Below are 18266 nucleotides of genomic sequence, written 5' to 3' on the forward strand. Positions count from 1 at the left end.
CAGCACAGAGAAAAGCTCCCCACATCAGCAAACCTGTTTGACCCACTACCACAGGCTGCTATGCAGAATTCCAGCCTAGGATCAGTGCTGGTTGATGAGGCTCCCTACTAAGGCAGGTAAGAATTTGTCAGGGCACAAAACCCTCATGGCATGAGCTCTCTAAGGCTCTGTGCTGGCAGCTCTGAGCACCTACTGAAGGCAGTGAAGAAAGAGGCTTTTACACACTGCTTTGGCAATCAGTGAGTTATAATTAGTAATCAACATCAGAAATGTGACACTGGTATATACATTTCAAATTTCCAAGCATGCTCGTCTTAGGAACAAACCCAGGTAGCTGATAAAAAAATCATGAGGGCCTCAGTCTACAGTCTGGCCTTACTCCCATCAAGGCACTTTGCTTTTAATTTCAGTGTAGGAAGAAAAATACTTGCAGAGTTAAGGCTCTGGCACAAAACTCTTGCTGCTTCTTTAAACAGGAGCTGCACTGCATCATGTTATCTCCCTAAGCAGCTATCCCACTTTAGCTTCCTCAGAGGTCAGCTATTATCTCTGCTAAGTACATCCGGTGTAGAAAGGAAATTCCTTAATCCTATTTTGTGTGCTTGTTTTCATATGCACAGCCATAATTCTCCCACATCCATAAAATAAAAATAAAAATCCATAAAATAAAAATCCTTGATTGCCACTGCTGCTCTGTGCTGCAGATGCCCACCAGGAGAAGTTTGCTGGGGCTGGCTCTTAATTCTTGTGTGCTACAGCAGAGGTACGTAAAATTAACAGACATTACTTTAAATGCAAAGCAAGAAACTGCATGGATTTTCATGTCTACTAAATGATAACTACTGGAGTTCACAGCTTTTGAGGAATACAGGAATCAGGAATATGACAAAAATTGGCAGAAAGTATGTGCCTCATTTACTCAAGGAGTATATTTCACTTTGGTGTATTTACTTAAGCCTCCTAGACAAGAACTCCCTCAAAGCTTATTACAGGATGTTTCCTTCTTGCATTTGGGCTGACGCAGGGCTCACCTGCCCCTCTGGAGAACAATCTTCCTGCAGTCCTAGCACGTGCTTAGCAGAACCAATCCTTCTAATCTGAACTCCCTTTAAATTAGACTTAGCTTCCTGGAAGGAGAAAAAGAAAAAGGCAGCACCACGATGCTTCCATGTCCATCTGCAACCACCAAGAGAAAATCCAGACAAACCAATCACCTCACCTCCACCTGTGGTGCCAGACACCATCCCAGGAGCACTTGCAATCCCCTGGTTTTGTACTTATCCCTGGTAAAACTGACCAGCCAGAGGGTCTGCTGGAAATAGGAGGCAGAGATATTTAGGTCACTCCAGGACAAACACAAACCCCTAGCTCCTACCCAAGCACATATAAGGATTCACACAAGTGTCAAGTTGAAGCAAGTTCAACTCTCATTCAGCAACACACTTATGCTACAGAGGCCTTGCCTGCACGTCCCTTGTGGAAGCTTACAGAATAGCCACTCATTTAATACTTGGGCATTCTTCTTATCCTAGACAAGAAGAAAAACTTCTGTAAGAAAAGAAGGTGAGTTTGCTACACCTGAAAATGAAATGAAACAGTCCAACCGAAAGCTATTTATCACTGCATGAATCTTTACTGACCCATGAGTTTTTTATTATACACGAAAAATAGTTCTGAATTGATTTTGTTTCTACACAGAAAACACCTCCTAAGCCCTGCTTTTTTCAATTACATCTTTCATTTCTTGTTGGGCAGAGTACTGAAATACAAAATTTAATACTATACAAACAATTTCAACAGAGTATTTAACAAAAGGGAGTAAAAAGTTTAATACTTTTTTAAAAAGCAATATAAAAATCTGCATTAGGAGTAAAATGCAGGTCCATCCAATCATCCAGTCTGTAGAATCACTTAATCATTTTCTCCTGTAACAAAGAGGTGCACATTCTTCTTGGACTGTAGCATTTGAGCTGTGCGGTCTATGCCAACCACTGCAGCCAATTTCTGAGCATCATACTTGGAGTAGAGCACAGTACAGGTCCAAGTAGCATCCACACCACTGTCTGTGGCCTTCAGCATGTTACAAATCTCACTGTAGAAGTGGGAGTATGTTGGTAGCTCGTAGAAAATGAGGTTCCTAATGCCTTTGATCGTATACCTGTAGCAGAAAAAAATAAAACCCCAAAAATTTGAGGCAAATTTTACAAAATATGCATGGTAAAACATCAGTCCTCTATCAAGTCTTCCAATTTCCAACACCCTCAATGCACATCAGCTGTAGCTCAACTTTACAAACCCTGCGTCATGGACTGAAGACTAAACAGAGAAGTGGAATTTAGGGGGAAAATCTCACACTGCCAGGCACAATGACATCGTCTAAAGTACCAACCACCACCAATTTATGAAGTGGTCAGCCTCTGCAGCTTGGATTTTAATACAGTGAAGCCTGATCAGACCAAGCCTCATGAAACTTTTCACATTTACCAACACATCTGCTAACAGAAAAAAATCCTGTTCCATTAGGAACTTGAACACAGTTCCAGTCAGGATGTAACAAATTTTTCAAGTGGCCTCAGCCTGCTGTATTGCATTATTATTGAACCAATTATATACTCCTTCCAAAATTTTACACAATTACTGTGGCACAGATGAACACAAATAAAAGGCCCAATGAATCCCATTTGCAGGCTGTATCATCCTGTCCTGACATCACTGGAACTTGGCAGCACTTCCTTCCTGAATAAAGCTTTGCTCATAACAAAATAAGAAAGTCTCTGCAAAGGGACTACTGACAACAGGCAAGAACTTGAAAGTAAACTTAACAACTCTTACTTCAGTCAAAGAAGTCCTCGGAGGGATCCAACAGATTCAAAAAGCTGCACAGCCCATCTATGACTAAGGTCAGACTCTACCCTCAGAACAGCACACACGCAACTCAGAGGGAAAACTTGGCCCACAACTCACCTTTTGTAGAAGTGGAAGCGCTCAGTGAACAATAAGAACTGCTTCTCTCCCTTGAGAAAGAAGCGCCTGGCTCTGCAGACAGCAGCCTTTTTCGTGTATTCACAGATGTGAGTGAAATTCAGGTCCTCTTTCTTGAAGTAGTTTCGCAGGCGCACGTAGTCAAAGTAGGACGGGACGTAAATGAGCGTGTGGGACATGATGGCGTCGCGGTACTCGGGCAGAACTTTGTCGATGAAAAACTGAAACCTCAATTAAAAACAACAAATACATTTTAACCACAGTGAAACTTCAGCTTTCTAATACTGATATGACCTCAGACAGGAGGATAATCAAACAACAGACTGCCAAAGATTTTCACTACATTTTCCCTTCTTTTAACTTCACAGAATTACTACATGTGTAGAAGATAAAAGGCTTTACCAGCACTACACAATTGTGGTAGAGATTGGTATTCCTTCCCCAGACTGTATTCTCCAGTGCCTTTGGCAAGGAGAAGGCCAGTATTCCCTCCACCTGTGCAGAGCCCAGCCTACACCTGAGGACTAATGAAGATGTACTTCTGTGGTGAACCCACAGTGTGCTCCGCAGTACGCTCCACTAAATCTGAGATTGCAGTCATTAGGGCACAGCAAACCAGGCTGAGACACACAGTACCTTCCATCTATCACAGAAGTTACACTGTCAGCTTCTAATCTCCGGAAAACATGAGGAAGCTGGACCACAACGTGGCTGATGGAGCCAGTGAGAGGCACGTTGCGGACGGCCACCTGTGAGAAAGAAGTAGGATGTTCAGGGAAGCAGCATTCCAAAGGCAGGCACGCTGCAGCCAGCTTTCTGCAGCTCACCTCTGACAGCACAAGGCTATTTTTAAGAAAAACAGTGCTCAAGGCTGTTTTTAAGAAAGCTCCAATACAAAGCTACAGTCATGACAGACACACCAGGTCTGTTAAATACACAATGGCTGCTTATGCCCTGAATCCCGTATATTTGAGATGGTCTCCTGAAGTTTTTACTTTTCCTGCTTCTTTCAAAATACTAACAGTTCATGCAACTTACACAGCAGGAGATAAAAAAAAGGGAAGCAGATGAACTCTCCATTTAACAACAAAATAGGTAAAACAAAATAACTTGAGTCTGTCAAATTAAAAAAACCAATATCCAATTTCTGACATAACACAGCAACTACTATGAAAGGAAAGTATCAAATAAGCATCATTGAATGAGGAGCAGCTCTTCATGCCTCTGGCACAGTATGCAATGTCATGGATTCAGACTGAAACATTTGGGTGAGAGAAATGATAGGCACACAGTCTTTCAGCAACTGAGTTACAGAATTTTTCCGCAGATTGGATTTTCTCTGCCTCTCCCCCTCCCTTCCACACCAGCATTCCAGGTGCTCTGTGAACTCACCTGCCCAATGTAATTGAAGCAGTGTTTGTTGAAGACAGAGTTAATCTGGGGGTCCTGGAGGGCACTGAACAGCAGCGTCTGCCGGTAGTACTTGGACCAGTTGTTGAGATTCAGCATCCGCACTCGGGAAAAGTCCACCCCGTGGGAATCCAGAGGCAGCAGGTTAATGTGCTTCACCAGGTGCTGCACAGACAGATGAAGGCACATCACTGCTGACATCCCTGACTACCTGCAAAAGCCTTAACTGCAGTGGGAAAGAGGGCAGGGACCAGCAGGGCAGCACAGAATATAAACAAGCAGCACCTCCCAAGACACCACTGTCTGGAATTTATTGACCACAGCAAGAGCAATTTACTTGATTTCCTGCCACAGAACTGAAAGCTACCATCTCTTTAGTCACTGGGAACAGTAACTTTGTAATCTTCTCCTGAGGCAAAAGTATAATGGATTTGTTTGTATTAAAGTCAGCGGGCCCAAGGTTTCTGAGCTAAAAGAAGCCTAAGCACAACTCAGCTCTCATCACATTCAGGTAGAGTTTGAAGAAATTCACTGCATTTTACCCTCAGGGAACAATGCCTAGGACTGGCATCCCTGCCACCAACTGGCAGGCAGTTGTACCTAAAGGGAAAAACAGAAAGCAGGCTCCAAGACTTATTCCTTGGGTATTGTGTAGGCTCATGTGCCCTTTCTGCAACTCCTGAGGGAAGAGGACCTTCTGGACTCATCAAAATGCATACTGACATCTAGAGTCAAAATTTCTGGCCCGAGTACCTCAGAGGTATTTTTATGTGGAAAAGAGAACCCTACCATTTCAATCCTGAAAACTTCTATTAACCAAAAGCCAAAAAGCAGGGGTTCTGCTGCAGACTAGCCACAATCCAAGAGCTCTATTTGCATTAAATGTACAGGAAACCCTTCACACTGTGTAACTCTGGACATGACTAGTGCTTAGTATGTCTGCAGTCAATGGAGACATGCACCAGCTCCTCTTGCTTTCTGGAGGAACCTGAATTAGGCTGCGCAGATTCCTCACACGGCTGCAATCTGAGACACTGGGCAGTCAGACAGCTGGCATAATTTCTCCCAGATGGGATTAAAGGAATCATCATTCTCAATGCTGCAAGATAATTAAAACTGTCAAAAAAAACCCTTTGATGAAATACATTACTAAAGCACCAAACTAAGTTGTAGAGAGAACATGTCCTGAATACTACACAAAATCTGTAGAAAGAATATTCTTAGTATAAGGAAAATATCACGGTGGAGGGAGGAAAAGAACTGAACATCCATGTCTAGAATCAAGTCAGTAAAAATCAGCAATACTGCTCACTGCCAAAAATTAGTAACATCAGACCAGCAAGACACAGCACAGCACAAAAATAAATACATACATGGAAAACTCACCAGAACGTGTTCCCAGTTCTGCATCAGGTAAATGTCTGCTTGATCAATTATGAGGATTTCTATTGATGACAGAAAATCAAAATCTCTTTTCTTCTCCCCCTCTGCACCAATGACAGTCCTGATGCCCAGGGGAGAGGCAATGATGATGTCTGAGGAGTAGAAGGGTGCATAGAGTCTCATGCTCTTCTGCAGAATCGCAACCCCTGTCCAACAACACCAACAGCAACTTCTCAGTTAACATCAATTATCAACACATTCTTCCAGAAGGCTCTGGAACAGTAATTTCCCCCATTCCCTCTCCCCACACTGGTGAATATAGCTGGGGACAACTAACCTGTCTGAAACTCTCCTCAAAAAGTGCTTATCCACCCTACCCCGATTTGACAAGCATGTGGAAAATTTTCATGTAGTCTGGCAAAGCATTTCTGTACTATTTTTAAAAGATTTTTCATAATCTGAATGAAAATTTTCAACTTAAACATATTATTTCTGATTTTCTTCTGAAATGGAAAATGAGGAGACTGAACAACTTAATTAAAAAAAAGCAGAAATTATTAACTACTCCTTTCTCCCCAAATCCTGAACTTTGGGTATTACAGTAGCTGTTACTTTAATCTGTCACTAAAGATTTGGGATGGATCTCTTGACTATCCAAGTGCCTTTATTCACAGGGCTGAAAGATTTGCTACTAAACCACACAGGACAAGGTTCTTCATGCTACAGTGACTAAAGTCTTGCACCTACACTGCTTGTCACACCACATGTTGCAGAGTACATTCTGAACCAGCTTATGCATCACTTCTCATGCAACAGACACAAAAGGGAAGGAATCAAAGGAGTTTGTGTCATAACTACGTGGCAGTAGTTCCAGAACCCACAGTTTCCTGGTCTTAAAAATGCAGCTAGTGCAGACCACATTCAAACCACCCCCTTCAATCTGCCCAACAAAGTCTTTGCAACTTCTTTCCCTGTCCATGTGAAGGCAGATAGCACAGCTTCAGCTGAAGGCCCTTCCAAGAATTTCAGAGACAGCAGTAGGGACCCCTCCTGCTGTCTATTCCAACCCAAGGATAAAAATAACAAAAGAAAGAAAAAAAGAAAGGTTCAATTGGTTGAATTTCCAGGAAGGAGATACCACTTGTCACAGCAGTTTAGAAACATCAAGTCTTTTTTCTGTTTAAAAATGTGAAAGAATGGTGGTTTCAGTAAGGCATAACAAATGTGCTTTAAATTAGATCTTTGTGCAGAAGTAACAGGGTGTGCAGCACAGTAAGAAAGAGAAATTATTCTGCTTCTATAATTTGCTTCTGCAAGTTAACAGCACTGAAAGTTTCTTCAATCATGCCTTAACACTTAGTAAGTGGAACAAGTAGAGTGTGGTATGGGAGAGGACTCAAAGGAAAATTACTATGCTACTGAAAGTAAGATGCTCTCATTCTGGGAGATATTCATTGGGGAAGGAAGAAAGAAAGACTGACTGTGACCTGCACACATCTTCCACTGTATCATTACATTTCTTGGGGTGCCAATTTATCTTAAAAGGTGCAGTATTTCAAAAGCCTCTGATGTGTCAAGTTAAGTTAGAAAAACTGCCTTCTCATCTTAGCAGCTCCAGGAACCAAGCCACTAGCTAGTTCTATGCATACTGAGTTACTAAACAGTGTAAGTTTACAATATTATAAGAAAGTCTCACATTTTCTGCTTGTCCAACACTCCTACTTGCTGGCTACCCATTTGCTTCCATGAAAAGCATGGGAAGCACAGCAGAAAACTGCTTTGCTCAGTACTGAGTTTTAATTTTGTTCCAACCATTACACGAGACATTGTGAACAGGCCAATTAAACCCTTAAGATTTTTTTTTTATATAACATGAAAAGATTTTGCTGCATAATCAAGGCTATCTTCAAAATGAGGTGTGGGCAGTCCTGCTACAAGAAAGCTGTCATTGCATTTTAAATTATTCTGAACTTGATGTGAAAATAATTCCTTCTCTATTTTCTCTCCTTTTCTAAGTTCTGGAAAGGCAAGAAAGATTTTCAGAAAAATCCAGGTTGCCAGAGGAAAAACCAGTAGGAATACCACACAGCCTAGAGTCTCACCAAATTTCCAGCCCTGTCACCATGATATTTTCTGAAAAATCCCTTTGCCAGGATTTTTTCTCCTGAGAAGCTGAGAAACCTCAGAGGAAAAGAAAAACAGTAATTATCTGCTGCTGTGGAATGCAACAGGTACATCTTTGACTGGTCCGTGTTGGCTGTTTCTGATTAATGGCCAATCACAGCAGCTGGCTAGGACTCTGAGAGTCACGAGCTTTTGTTTTCATTCCATTCCATTCTATTCCTTTCTAGCCTTCTGAAGGATCCTTTCTCTCTATTCTTTTAGTATAGTTTTAGTATAGCATTTTAATATAATATAACATCATAATATAATAAATCAGCCTTCTGAAACATGGAGTCAAGATTCTCGTCTCTTCCCTCATCTTGCCAGACAGCCATATATCCCTGACAGCTCTAAGGCATTTGGGAAAAATTTGTTACTTAGCAGCTCTGCACAAGCTAAAAATCATCTGTTCAGTAGGTTATTACCAATTCTGAAGTGGTCATCAATGTTGCCAGCAAAGACAGCTTCATAATCTTCAGGTCTTTTCAGGTTGGGGGGCTTCTCTTCTGGGTCAGAGCCAAACTCCCCTTTGAAGCGCTTCTTATTACTTACATCTATTTTTTTCTTGTCATTCACTTCGAGGAGACTGATGAAAATATGCACAATCCGCAGAGCACATTCCCTGAAGGGCACTATCATCAGTACCTGTGCAGATCAACAGTGACACAGAATAACCCATAAAATATGAACACTCGCCATTAAGCGTACGTTAATTAAACTTTTGGCTTGGATCTGTCCCTGTGGGGCATCCCAACAATCAAAACAAAACCATTCTGACAAGCAGCAGGGAGGGAAGATGCACTGGGATGCACTGCTCTTGAACTGGTCGTGGCCAGCAGCTCAGCCTGCTTCCCCAGCTCACTCAGGGTACCAGTACAGGAGAACTGAAAACTAAGCATGTTCTCCAGGCAAGCAAGAGCTCCTGTGACAGCGACAGGGTCAAGGCCTGGCTCTTGGATGGGTGGCAACAGTTTCTGCACAGAACTCCAAAGTATAAATGGCTAATGGGGGAATCAACACAGAAACCAGAGATCTGCCAGGCATGAGGCACACACTGAAACCCAACTCTCTGGAGTTGTTCAACAGGCAGCTGGCACACTGGTGACAGGCTGCCATAGCTGAATCCACCTGGTTATCAACTACAGGATGCTGTGAATCCAGAGAGGATTGGTTTGGGGCCCACTCCCCCAACTACGACAGGTGGCCTTGAAGTGGGGCTGGGATTCCCTAAGGTACTCCCAGGTACATAAAGATCCATTCATGCAGGCAAGTCCTTACTAGTGCCTAAGGACAAAAGCATTTCTAGGACATCTCACAGTGAGTGACAGCCTACACTATCTGCACTGATGCTGAAGATCAATATGGAGGCACCTGTTGGCACTGGCATATTTAAATATGGAAGCAGGAAAACTTGTCAGTCTGTGGTGACAGTGGGACAAAAAAAGAGATTAAGTCAAACTCATGGCCTGGCACAGAACCAGGCTGGCTAACAACCCTGAGCTCACTGCTTCTCACACGACATTTTCCCTGGCCATGGAAGACAACTTCCAGGCACGATAAAGGGATGTAGAAAAGCATAAGCCCAGGAACACATTCTCTGAGAGAGCAGCAACAGAAATACTTGTGGATGAACTACCAGGATGTTTGTACAGCCTGAGCAGGCAGCCAGGGTGGAGATCAGGGAATCAGAGCGCTCTTACCTTAGGCCTGGTGAGCCCCTGGTCCCTGTGGTCGTCGGTGTCAGTGCCTGGCTTTCGATCCCTCCGTTTGGCATTGTTGCTGAGCACCTGGGCATTGGCCTTGAGGACATGGTTCAAGGCATGCAGGCAGTAAGCGTGCCGGATCTCCTCTCCGTTTGTTAAAGCGTTTCTTTCTGGGTAGAACAAGTCCCGGTACGAATTCATGATACAGAAGAGCTCTCTTTGTAACGGGGTAAAAGGGGAATCAGTTGGTTTGTCCACTGCAGACAGAAATTGTTTATTCACTTTTGGCCAAGTGGATTCCAAAGGCTTGTGGAGATGAAGCTGTTTCACATCAACTTCTTTGTCTGCTTTCAAAGTTTTATGTTTCTCCAAAGTGGAAGAAAAAATTACTTGACCCAGCCTTGGCCACTGGAAAAAAAATAAGCCAACAACACTGAGGAGTCATATGTACCAAACCTTGCACACTTCAAAGCATATCACCACAGCTGGTGATATCAGCTTTAACCAAGGTCATGAGACTAAGGAAATCATCTTTTCATAATACAAGTGGAAACTTTTTTTTCAATATGCAATCCCTTTGAGAGTCTGCCAGGATAAATAACAATAAATTTCAGCTTGGTAGATCTGGATGGATCTTGCAATGATGGGTCTGTAACTGTTCCCATGCCACAGGAAACTGAGGAATTTTCTGCCTAACCCACCCAGCAAATCAGTGGCTCAAACCATGGACAAGATGAGAACCCTGCAGTCCAACTGTGCTTACTGGCTGACCCCAGTGAGGTACATACTTTGATCAAAGAAGAAAATAAACCCATTAGGGGCTAATCCCATAAGTTGTGATACAGTTGTTAAATGCAGTCTTGTTGGGTGTCTGTCTGATTTTGAACCGCTATCAGTGTAGTAGGGGAAAACTCTAAACTTTATGCCTTCTGCCATGCAAGTTGTCCCCAGCTGTCCCTGTAAAGTAGCTACACGAATTTAAGCAAAGATACATCATGCATTGCTTCAGGTGGCACTGGTAATTTTGACCACTGGTAATGTGCCAAAAAAGTAAATTAAATTTTTTTAAAAAATCACAGCTTTCTCTCTGACTAACTAACCATTGGATACCTTCCAATGAATGTCACCCAGCATATGGCTGACCAGAATGGGAGGCAAGTCTCCAAAACAAAATCAGATGTGGAAAAGTTATGAAGCAAAGGTTTGTCTAAAAATGAGTATTTTGAAAACCAGTATTGTCTGTCAAGCAATGAGATGGTTTTGTGGTACTGTAATTCACATATTTTTGCCAGAATTAAGTAATAAAGTAATATCAGTAATAAATTCCCCTTCACTGGCTTGTTACTGTATACAGGGACAGAGCCATCCTGAAGGAAGAATGTGAAAGTGCATCACAAGTACCTTTAAAAGTGTACATGTCACCTCAGAAATTCAGCTGCAGAGCACATCCCTGGCACTGTGCTGTCACAACTCAGAAACAAGCCCTGTTTCCACCTATTGTCAAGGTTTTGGGACTACAGCTCCAAGTCTAAAGCTATGTGTTTCAGGTGTGTCAGCATATGCCTTCAAAACAGCAGACTTCACATTTCAACTCTTGCTCAGCAGTAAATGAAGAAGAAAACAGTTTGACAAGAACACAGTGAAAAAAATCTCAATAATTCTAGTGCCAGCAGCTAATAATAACAATTGTGATCTACTTCACGTGAATAAGGATCATTATACAAAAAGGATCATTATATAAAAAAGGACCATTTTGATCCAGGCATCTCTAGAAATGCTGGATGGCTACAGAAAATTATTACCTGACTTTGACTTGAAGTTTTAGGAAGCGTAGACATTTTCTTTATTTCCTTTTCTTCAAGTTCTTTGTTCATGTGCTGCTTAAATGGATCTGTTCACAGTAACAACAAAAAAATAGCCTGAGAACTATTGCAGCTAATAGTAGAATCAAGTTGCAGAATGGATTTGCAAATGAGATGAACAGTTTCCATGCTGGCCAACACCACAATTAAAACTAGTTATTTCAAAGCACTTGGAGATGAGAGAAAGGATGTCAAATTCTCTCTGCAAAGAACAGAGAGAACAGATTTGACAGATTGCTTTTTAAAAAGAAAAAGAAGCACTTATGGAAGTACTAGAATTTTCAAGCACTAATCAAACGTTAGACAGGAAAACAATATGTAGTGGAAAACAGTGGCAATTTTTTGCCTTAAGCTCTGACATGTCCATTGCTTGCAGGTGAAAAAGGCTGTCAATAGTAAAGTCCCAAGTGAACTTGCTAACCCTCCTGTTTACAAACAGTTCTGCCCAGGGCTTTGGCCACTGATATGAACACAGTCTGTAATGAAGCAGAGAAACACTAGGCAAGTTTTGAAGAAGGGGGACAAAAATTGCCTGCAGTGAGAAAAAGTCTGATTTATCTAATCAGCATTTCTTTTTGGAAAGAAAAGGAGAGGCAAAGAACTGTTAAATCACATTATACTCAAAGACACTGGCACGCTCAAAGTCACATGCAAAGTTAATTTTGAAAGCCAAGCCCTGTATCCTGCTTGCAGCACAGCAGCATTCACTGCATAAAGAAAACTAATTAGGGAACACTGGTGCTTGCCAACAAATATCCAGCCCACACACAAATTACCCAGACAAAAGTCAAGATATTTACTAATCATGAGACTGTAAAAAAATTGAGAAAATCTTTCCAGAAACTGAAATGAACTGGATATCATTTAATTGTACTGCAGGGTCTCGCCTCAGTTGAGTTTTACTGATTCCAACATTTTCCCAATAAAGTAGAGGGAGTAATGGGATGCAATTTCAGGAATTTTAGTGACCCCAGGACCAGAATAGAAATTAATCCTCTTTCTGCTATCTTAGGTGATTCATTTTCTGTAATAGACTATAAAGACACTTCCAAGCTGCAAGAACCCACTGAGAGGTAGTGCATCATTTATAGGTGGAACAAAGCTGTTAGGATACTTAGCATGCAGTTGGAGAGCTACGTTCTCATTAAAATGCAATGCCAGCAGCCTAAGTCATATTCTCATGGTAACAAGAACGAGCTGTTTTTTCTATCACATGGCCCTTTGATGCTTCCACACATTTCATGTATCACCCAGGCTGCCTCCCAGATCTAATGTCAGCTGCTGCTCCAAGATGACAAGCCAGCGTCACTAGGGATGCTACAAACATATTTCTCTCTCTCAAAGTATGCCATCTGATATTAAAGGCACAGAGCATTAAATATGAGCAGAAGCTGTGCGAGTGCCAGTGCGTGCCATGTCGCTGAAGGATGCAACACAGTTATTTTGTTACATATGGTGGGACAACTCCAACACCACAGCTTCGGATGCATCCATCAGTCCGAGATTCTGGGATACACCCTTAAAAGACATTACATGTGCTCTGCTGATGCTTCATTCTCTCTGGATCCTGGTGCAGTCAGACTCCTCTGCATAACCTTCAAAATTCCGAGAGCACTGAGCATTTGTCTAAATTACTGTGGCTGCTCCAAGCTTCTCAGAATCTGACCTCTAACTCCACTGAGATGTGAAGGATGCCCTCACAGGTCAGCTTTGTGATTATCTACTGTGCTGTTTGTGCCAAGAACATCTTCCATAGTGAAGTGCAGGCTTGCAGAGCTCTTTGTATTACAGTGGCTTTTAAAACTACAATTAAAGCAACAGAACAAGGTAACACCCTCCACACACTTTTCTAGTTCTTGATACTTTAAGCTTTACCAGTCATAGCAGAAACCCCACATGAGTTCCAGATCCCAAGGGGCTACAGAGAACAAATGGTTCAGCTACACATCTGCATTAGTGTTAAGGGTCCCTTACATAACCAGCTGACATGTGGGCAGCATGAATAATGTAGTGGAAGAACTCAGAAGCTGTACAGCCCATCGTTAGGGTTTTGGACAATTTAAACATGTTTACAGATACTCCTCTAAAGGCAAATCCTTAAACACAAACACACAGTTTTTTACCTTCTGGAAGAGCTTGTGAAGAACTGCTGTCTCTCCTATCTGCATTGCAATCTCCACTCTCCTCTTCCATGAAATTGGTTTCCAAGCTAAATTCAGATTCGTGTTTCACATCAGTAAACTCCTCAATTACTCCATGATGTGGGTCACAAGAAGTATCTGTGCCATCAGCCTGCTCCTGGCTGAGTATCTGCTCTGCTGTGTCTGTGGCTGTCAATTGTTAGAAAGAAACAGGTTATTTTCTCCTGGAAAAGTTACTGTCTGTAGATGTTGGTCCCTTTGAGTTACCAATTTTCTTCTCCCAAATCTCTATCAAAAAAGATAAAAGCAAGCTTTGTATTCTACCATAAAGATGACTTTCGGCTAGCATGCCAAATGTTACATAACACAAAATGTGGTCCCCCAGACAAAATTGAAGAAGTAACCTGTTTAGGGAATTTAACTTTTAGTTTCTGAAGACCCTAAATAACTGTAAATTATTAAAGGTTGACTCCTCTCTCCCAGCGTTTCTTTGCAGATTTCATGAATGAGGACACCTCACCGTAAAGGCGGAGGTTTCCTTCCAATTTCCATATTCTTTCCCATGCTGTGAGGCAAACCTTTCCCTCCTCTCGGTGGCACAGCCAAGCCAGATGCTGCTCGAGAGAACAGCTTGTGTCTCCCATGAGTGGGTGAGAACCCCTGGTCTGCTGCTCCATGTGGATTTCCTCTGTGCTGCCGCACAAACAACATCTGAGGAAGCAGCAGCAGGCTGTCTGGCGGCAAATGAGCACAGCTACCCTTTCCCCTGCTAAATCCTTCAGCAGCTGCTGCTCCCACCCACACAGAGCCAATGGAGCAACAGAGTCTCCAAGGCAGAAGAGCACCCAGCCAACAAGACAATCTACACCAGGATCCTGGCTAAAAACATACGTTAGTCAAGCAACATTCACCAAAGAAGCATGAGAAAAGACAAATTTCCAAACCTGCTTCCTCCTCTGGAACGTCATTCTTATCTTCTTCACCTTCCTCTACTTCTCCAGTCTTCTGGGACCCTTCACTGTCCACTTCTGCCTCACTTTCCTCAGCTTCTTCTGATTCACTTTCATCTTCCTCTTCCTCACTCTCAGACTCAGGCGAGGTCTTCAGAGTAGCCAGGAGCTTATGATATCCAGAGACCTGTTCCACTTCAGTCTCTGAATCGCTTTCTTTACTTGATTTATCAGAATCCTCAGACTGGAAAGGAAAACATGAATGTAAACAGCAACACAGTAACAGCCAATAAAGCAGCAGGCAAAAATCCTTACTTCTACCTACACTATCATGTTTCCCCTCTCACACTAAACCTTTACATAAATGCAATGGAATTTTTCAAAACCCAGCATTTTATGCCAATAATATACTGGACACCTCAATTTAGGTTTTGAAAGCATCTTGGGAGACAGACTAAAGTGCCTCTTTTGGTACCTATTTGACTGGAAGCATCACCAAACCCAGTTCTTTCAGTCTCAGCTGAGTGAGGACATTTGATCTCCACGGACAAAGCATTTACTGAACCAGCACCAGATTCTTCTACGAAAACCACACACGGATTGAAAACTGTAGAAAGGCACCCATACAAGGGATAGAGCATGCTGGAAATGTTCTGGCTTTCAAGAAGGTAAGTGAAATAGCTGTCAGTGGGCAATGGTTCCCCGGGGAGTTGGTCAGGTTTGGTTCAGCTGTACAGCTCTACACTTGGAGCAAGCCAGACTTGAGCCACTTCTGTCCTGGGCTTGCACAAACCAATGTCCAGATTACAGCCAAAACTATAGTGAAACCATGAGTATCAACACAACACCATAACTCCTTTCTTAGTTTCTTTTAACCCAAAAAGGAAAAAAAAATCAGTAAGTACTACATTAATGCACAAAATTGCTAAAGGAAACAAATGAAACAGAGTAATTAATTTTTCCAAATTAAAACTTTGAAGTCTTTTATTAATCTGATGATAAAGGATTACCAAATCCTGACTGAAAGACAAGTAAAGCACTGGCAATCTGAAGAATAACAATTAATATTAACATATTTATTTGCTCAAGAGAGAACAAAGTCTCCTAACTCAAGCAACACTAAGTTTACCAACATTATTAAAACAACTTAGAGCGTGATCTAATTTTCACTGTGACTAATACACAAAAAAGTAAGAACTGGTGTTATTTCCTGCTGCTTCTGCCCTCTCATGGTATTAGAGTCAGACAATACAGAGAACAATTCAGAGCCACACAAAAATCACATTCATCTTTTTCTCCTAAATTCTGGTTTTCTAAGTGGAAGAACTTAATCAGCCTGAACAAGCTAGAAATATGAAATGCTAAGTTTTCCACTTCACTAAACTACACAAAGATAAAAGTAAGGAAGGAATAAAAATACATTACCAATTCACATATTTGAGTTTCTTCTGGTCTTCCAGAAACCCTGAAAAGAAAGCACTAACATACCTTACTCTGCCAATGATGTTACACGCATGATGAAAGAAATGAGGGGAAGAGTGATTTGATCAGTTATGCAAGTTTAAAGAAGTAAAAGAAGGCTTAAACATGTCTCCCTAAGAAAACACTCTGGGTGTTTACCCTTAAAGGTCACCCTCTCAGGTGATGTGACCCTCTGTACACAAAGTGCTCAGGCATTACAACTGATCAATAAATATTTTGAAATAAAATCCAGTGTTAATCAGAAGATGAGGTCTGAAAAGGAATTAAAAGAATCTAGCTGCAAGTGTAGTTTGTAAAAAAGTTAACCAGAGACAGAGACTACTTCTAGCACTAAATATTGGCCTGTGAAGTGGGAAAAAGACACAAACTAAAGGAAAACCAGCATCAATTAACCAGTGTTGGGACTGCAATTCTTCCAAGAAACCAGTGTGCAAGCTGGGCTTAAAACTAACGTCAATTCTTTCAAAAAGATGCAGTCTGGTGTGGGACTGAGCATCCCTGTCCAGCGTGACACGCAGGACGTTCCCTCCAGCAGGCCTTCCACCCCAATCCACACAGGCCAGGGGGCTCCCGGGGGCGCACGAACAACAACCCTTAACAGTGCGTGCCTGCTCCGCAAGGCTTACAGCAGCACCACAGATCTTCGGGACCAAGCAGCTCCTTCCTCAGAGGTTTACACGCGGGTACAAAAGGAAGGTGGTCGTTTTGACAGACGGGCATCCCCCCGAGGAGGGAATGGCTCTTGGCACACAGATCTTCGCTACTCTATTTTCATACCCTTCCCGAGATCAGAAAAGAGCACGGAGTAAACAGTGCGAAGGCTGGAACCCTGACAAGCCAAGAGATCGGCCTGCTACCAAAATGAGAGCCCACCTCGCACTCCTCCGCTTCCCCACTCCCTCCGGCCTGCACCACAAGAGTTTACATTTGTTGCAAGAAACAACAATCCGAGCCGAGATTTCCTGCTTTCGATGTTCCCGGCTCACGAGCAGCAGCTGCAGCTCCCCTCCTTCCCTCGGGAGCCCGGGGGAAGCGTGAGAGGGAGCGGCGGCGCCCGGGCCGGCCCCGGGCCGAGCGGGGCTCCTCGGCCCGGCACTCACTTGTCATAGAACGGGTGCTCCTCGCCGAACTCCCGCAGGTGCTTCTTCTGCTTCTTGCTCAGGCTGCGCAGCAGCTCCCGCCCGGCTCGCCGCTTGCCCATGCCGGCCCGGCCCGCTGCACGTGGGGGCCCGGCGCGCCGCGCTGCCACACGGCGGGAAGGCGGGGCCCGCGCCCGGTGATGCCGGGCAGGAGCCGCACGCCGGGAAGGCGGGGCCGCGGGCGGCCGGAAGGAGAGGCGCAGGGGGGTGAGCTCAGGGGCCGCGCCTCGCCGTGCCGGCGGCTGGTGTGCTGTGCGGGGAGCGGGCGCGCGTTTGTTCCTGCGGTCCGCGCTGGGGAACACAGAGTGCCGGCAGGGAACGCTTGTCCCAGACTGTGTCCAAATTCAGCCCCGTCCCGACGCCGCGACCCCGAGCTTGGTGCGGGCCGTGACGCGTTTCCGCTGCCGGAGCCGCGCTGAGGCCGGCGAGCTGCGCGCTGGCAGCGGGAACCCGGAGCCCGGCCCCGCTCTCGGGCTGACTGAGCGCAGGGAGATCCTGCTGGAGCTACAGCACTTTCTGCAACCGAGCCGTGGTCTGCAGCGCTTTGCTAAAAGTACACAGCTCCTGGGGAAACTTCTACAGTCAGGCTAGAAGGAAGAGACCCAACACAAGTCCTTAATACTCAGGCTTCCTTATTCTAAAAGCAATCAAAAGCTCCAAATTAAACCCCACTAAAATCTGGCTCTTCTAACATATCACTGCTGAATCTTACTGAGTGCTGCCCAAGTGTGCATATGGACACAGTTTTTCAGATACAGCCATCAATTGTGTCAAATAGAGTGAATTAATTCTCAGTTCTTTGTTACATCCCCGTGTTTTGGTATGACCTAGCTGAAACTCCTTTATCTGTAGTAACACAGGGCTATAAATGGTGGTGTCATTTGCGAAGCACACACAATAGGTTTCAGTTTGTCTCTGGGAGTACCAGAACTAAGTGAGAGCAACATAATTCCAAATGGGATGGAGGCATGCAATATTTTGGGGAAAAAGAGTTTAGCATTTGGATTGTAGCTTCTGGACTATCCTGACCTGAGGGTACCCATGGATTTGA

General features: G+C 43.5%; 1 protein-coding gene across 2 annotated transcripts; it reads right to left on the minus strand.

Annotated features, from left to right (window-relative positions):
• Positions 1–1611: 1611 nt before the first annotated feature.
• Positions 1612–17536, minus strand: UTP25 (UTP25 small subunit processome component). Of its 2 annotated transcripts, XM_064414358.1 has the most exons (12): positions 17177–17536; positions 16020–16059; positions 14589–14838; positions 13627–13833; positions 11444–11532; positions 9639–10049; positions 8364–8583; positions 5779–5981; positions 4375–4557; positions 3619–3731; positions 2965–3210; positions 1612–2158 (listed from the first exon to the last, which is right to left on the minus strand). In XM_064414358.1, exons 1-12 carry the CDS (start codon positions 17275–17277, stop codon positions 1912–1914), a joined length of 2310 nt encoding a protein of 769 aa, XP_064270428.1. In that variant the 5' UTR covers positions 17278–17536; the 3' UTR covers positions 1612–1911. The 2 variants fall into 2 exon arrangements, with proteins under 2 accessions (XP_064270428.1, XP_064270429.1); XM_064414359.1 differs by lacking the exons at positions 14589–14838; positions 16020–16059; positions 17177–17536 and adding an exon at positions 14165–14359.
• Positions 17537–18266: the final 730 nt, after the last annotated feature.

This window comes from Passer domesticus, chromosome 3, assembly GCF_036417665.1.
Source record: "Passer domesticus isolate bPasDom1 chromosome 3, bPasDom1.hap1, whole genome shotgun sequence".
Classification (NCBI taxonomy): Eukaryota; Metazoa; Chordata; class Aves; order Passeriformes; family Passeridae; genus Passer; species Passer domesticus.

Coding starts and splice junctions, on each gene's coding strand:
- UTP25 (XM_064414358.1), bottom strand. CDS start 17,277: ATGGGCAAGCGGCGAGCCGGGCGGGAGCTGCTGCGCAGCCTGAGCAAG. Junction 8,584..9,638: donor AGGGGCTCACCAGGCCTAAG/GTAAGAGCGCTC, acceptor TGATCTGCACAG/GTACTGATGATAGTGCCCTT. Junction 3,211..3,618: donor ACTTCTGTGATAGATGGAAG/GTACTGTGTGTC, acceptor TTTTTAATTGAG/GTTTCAGTTTTTCATCGACA.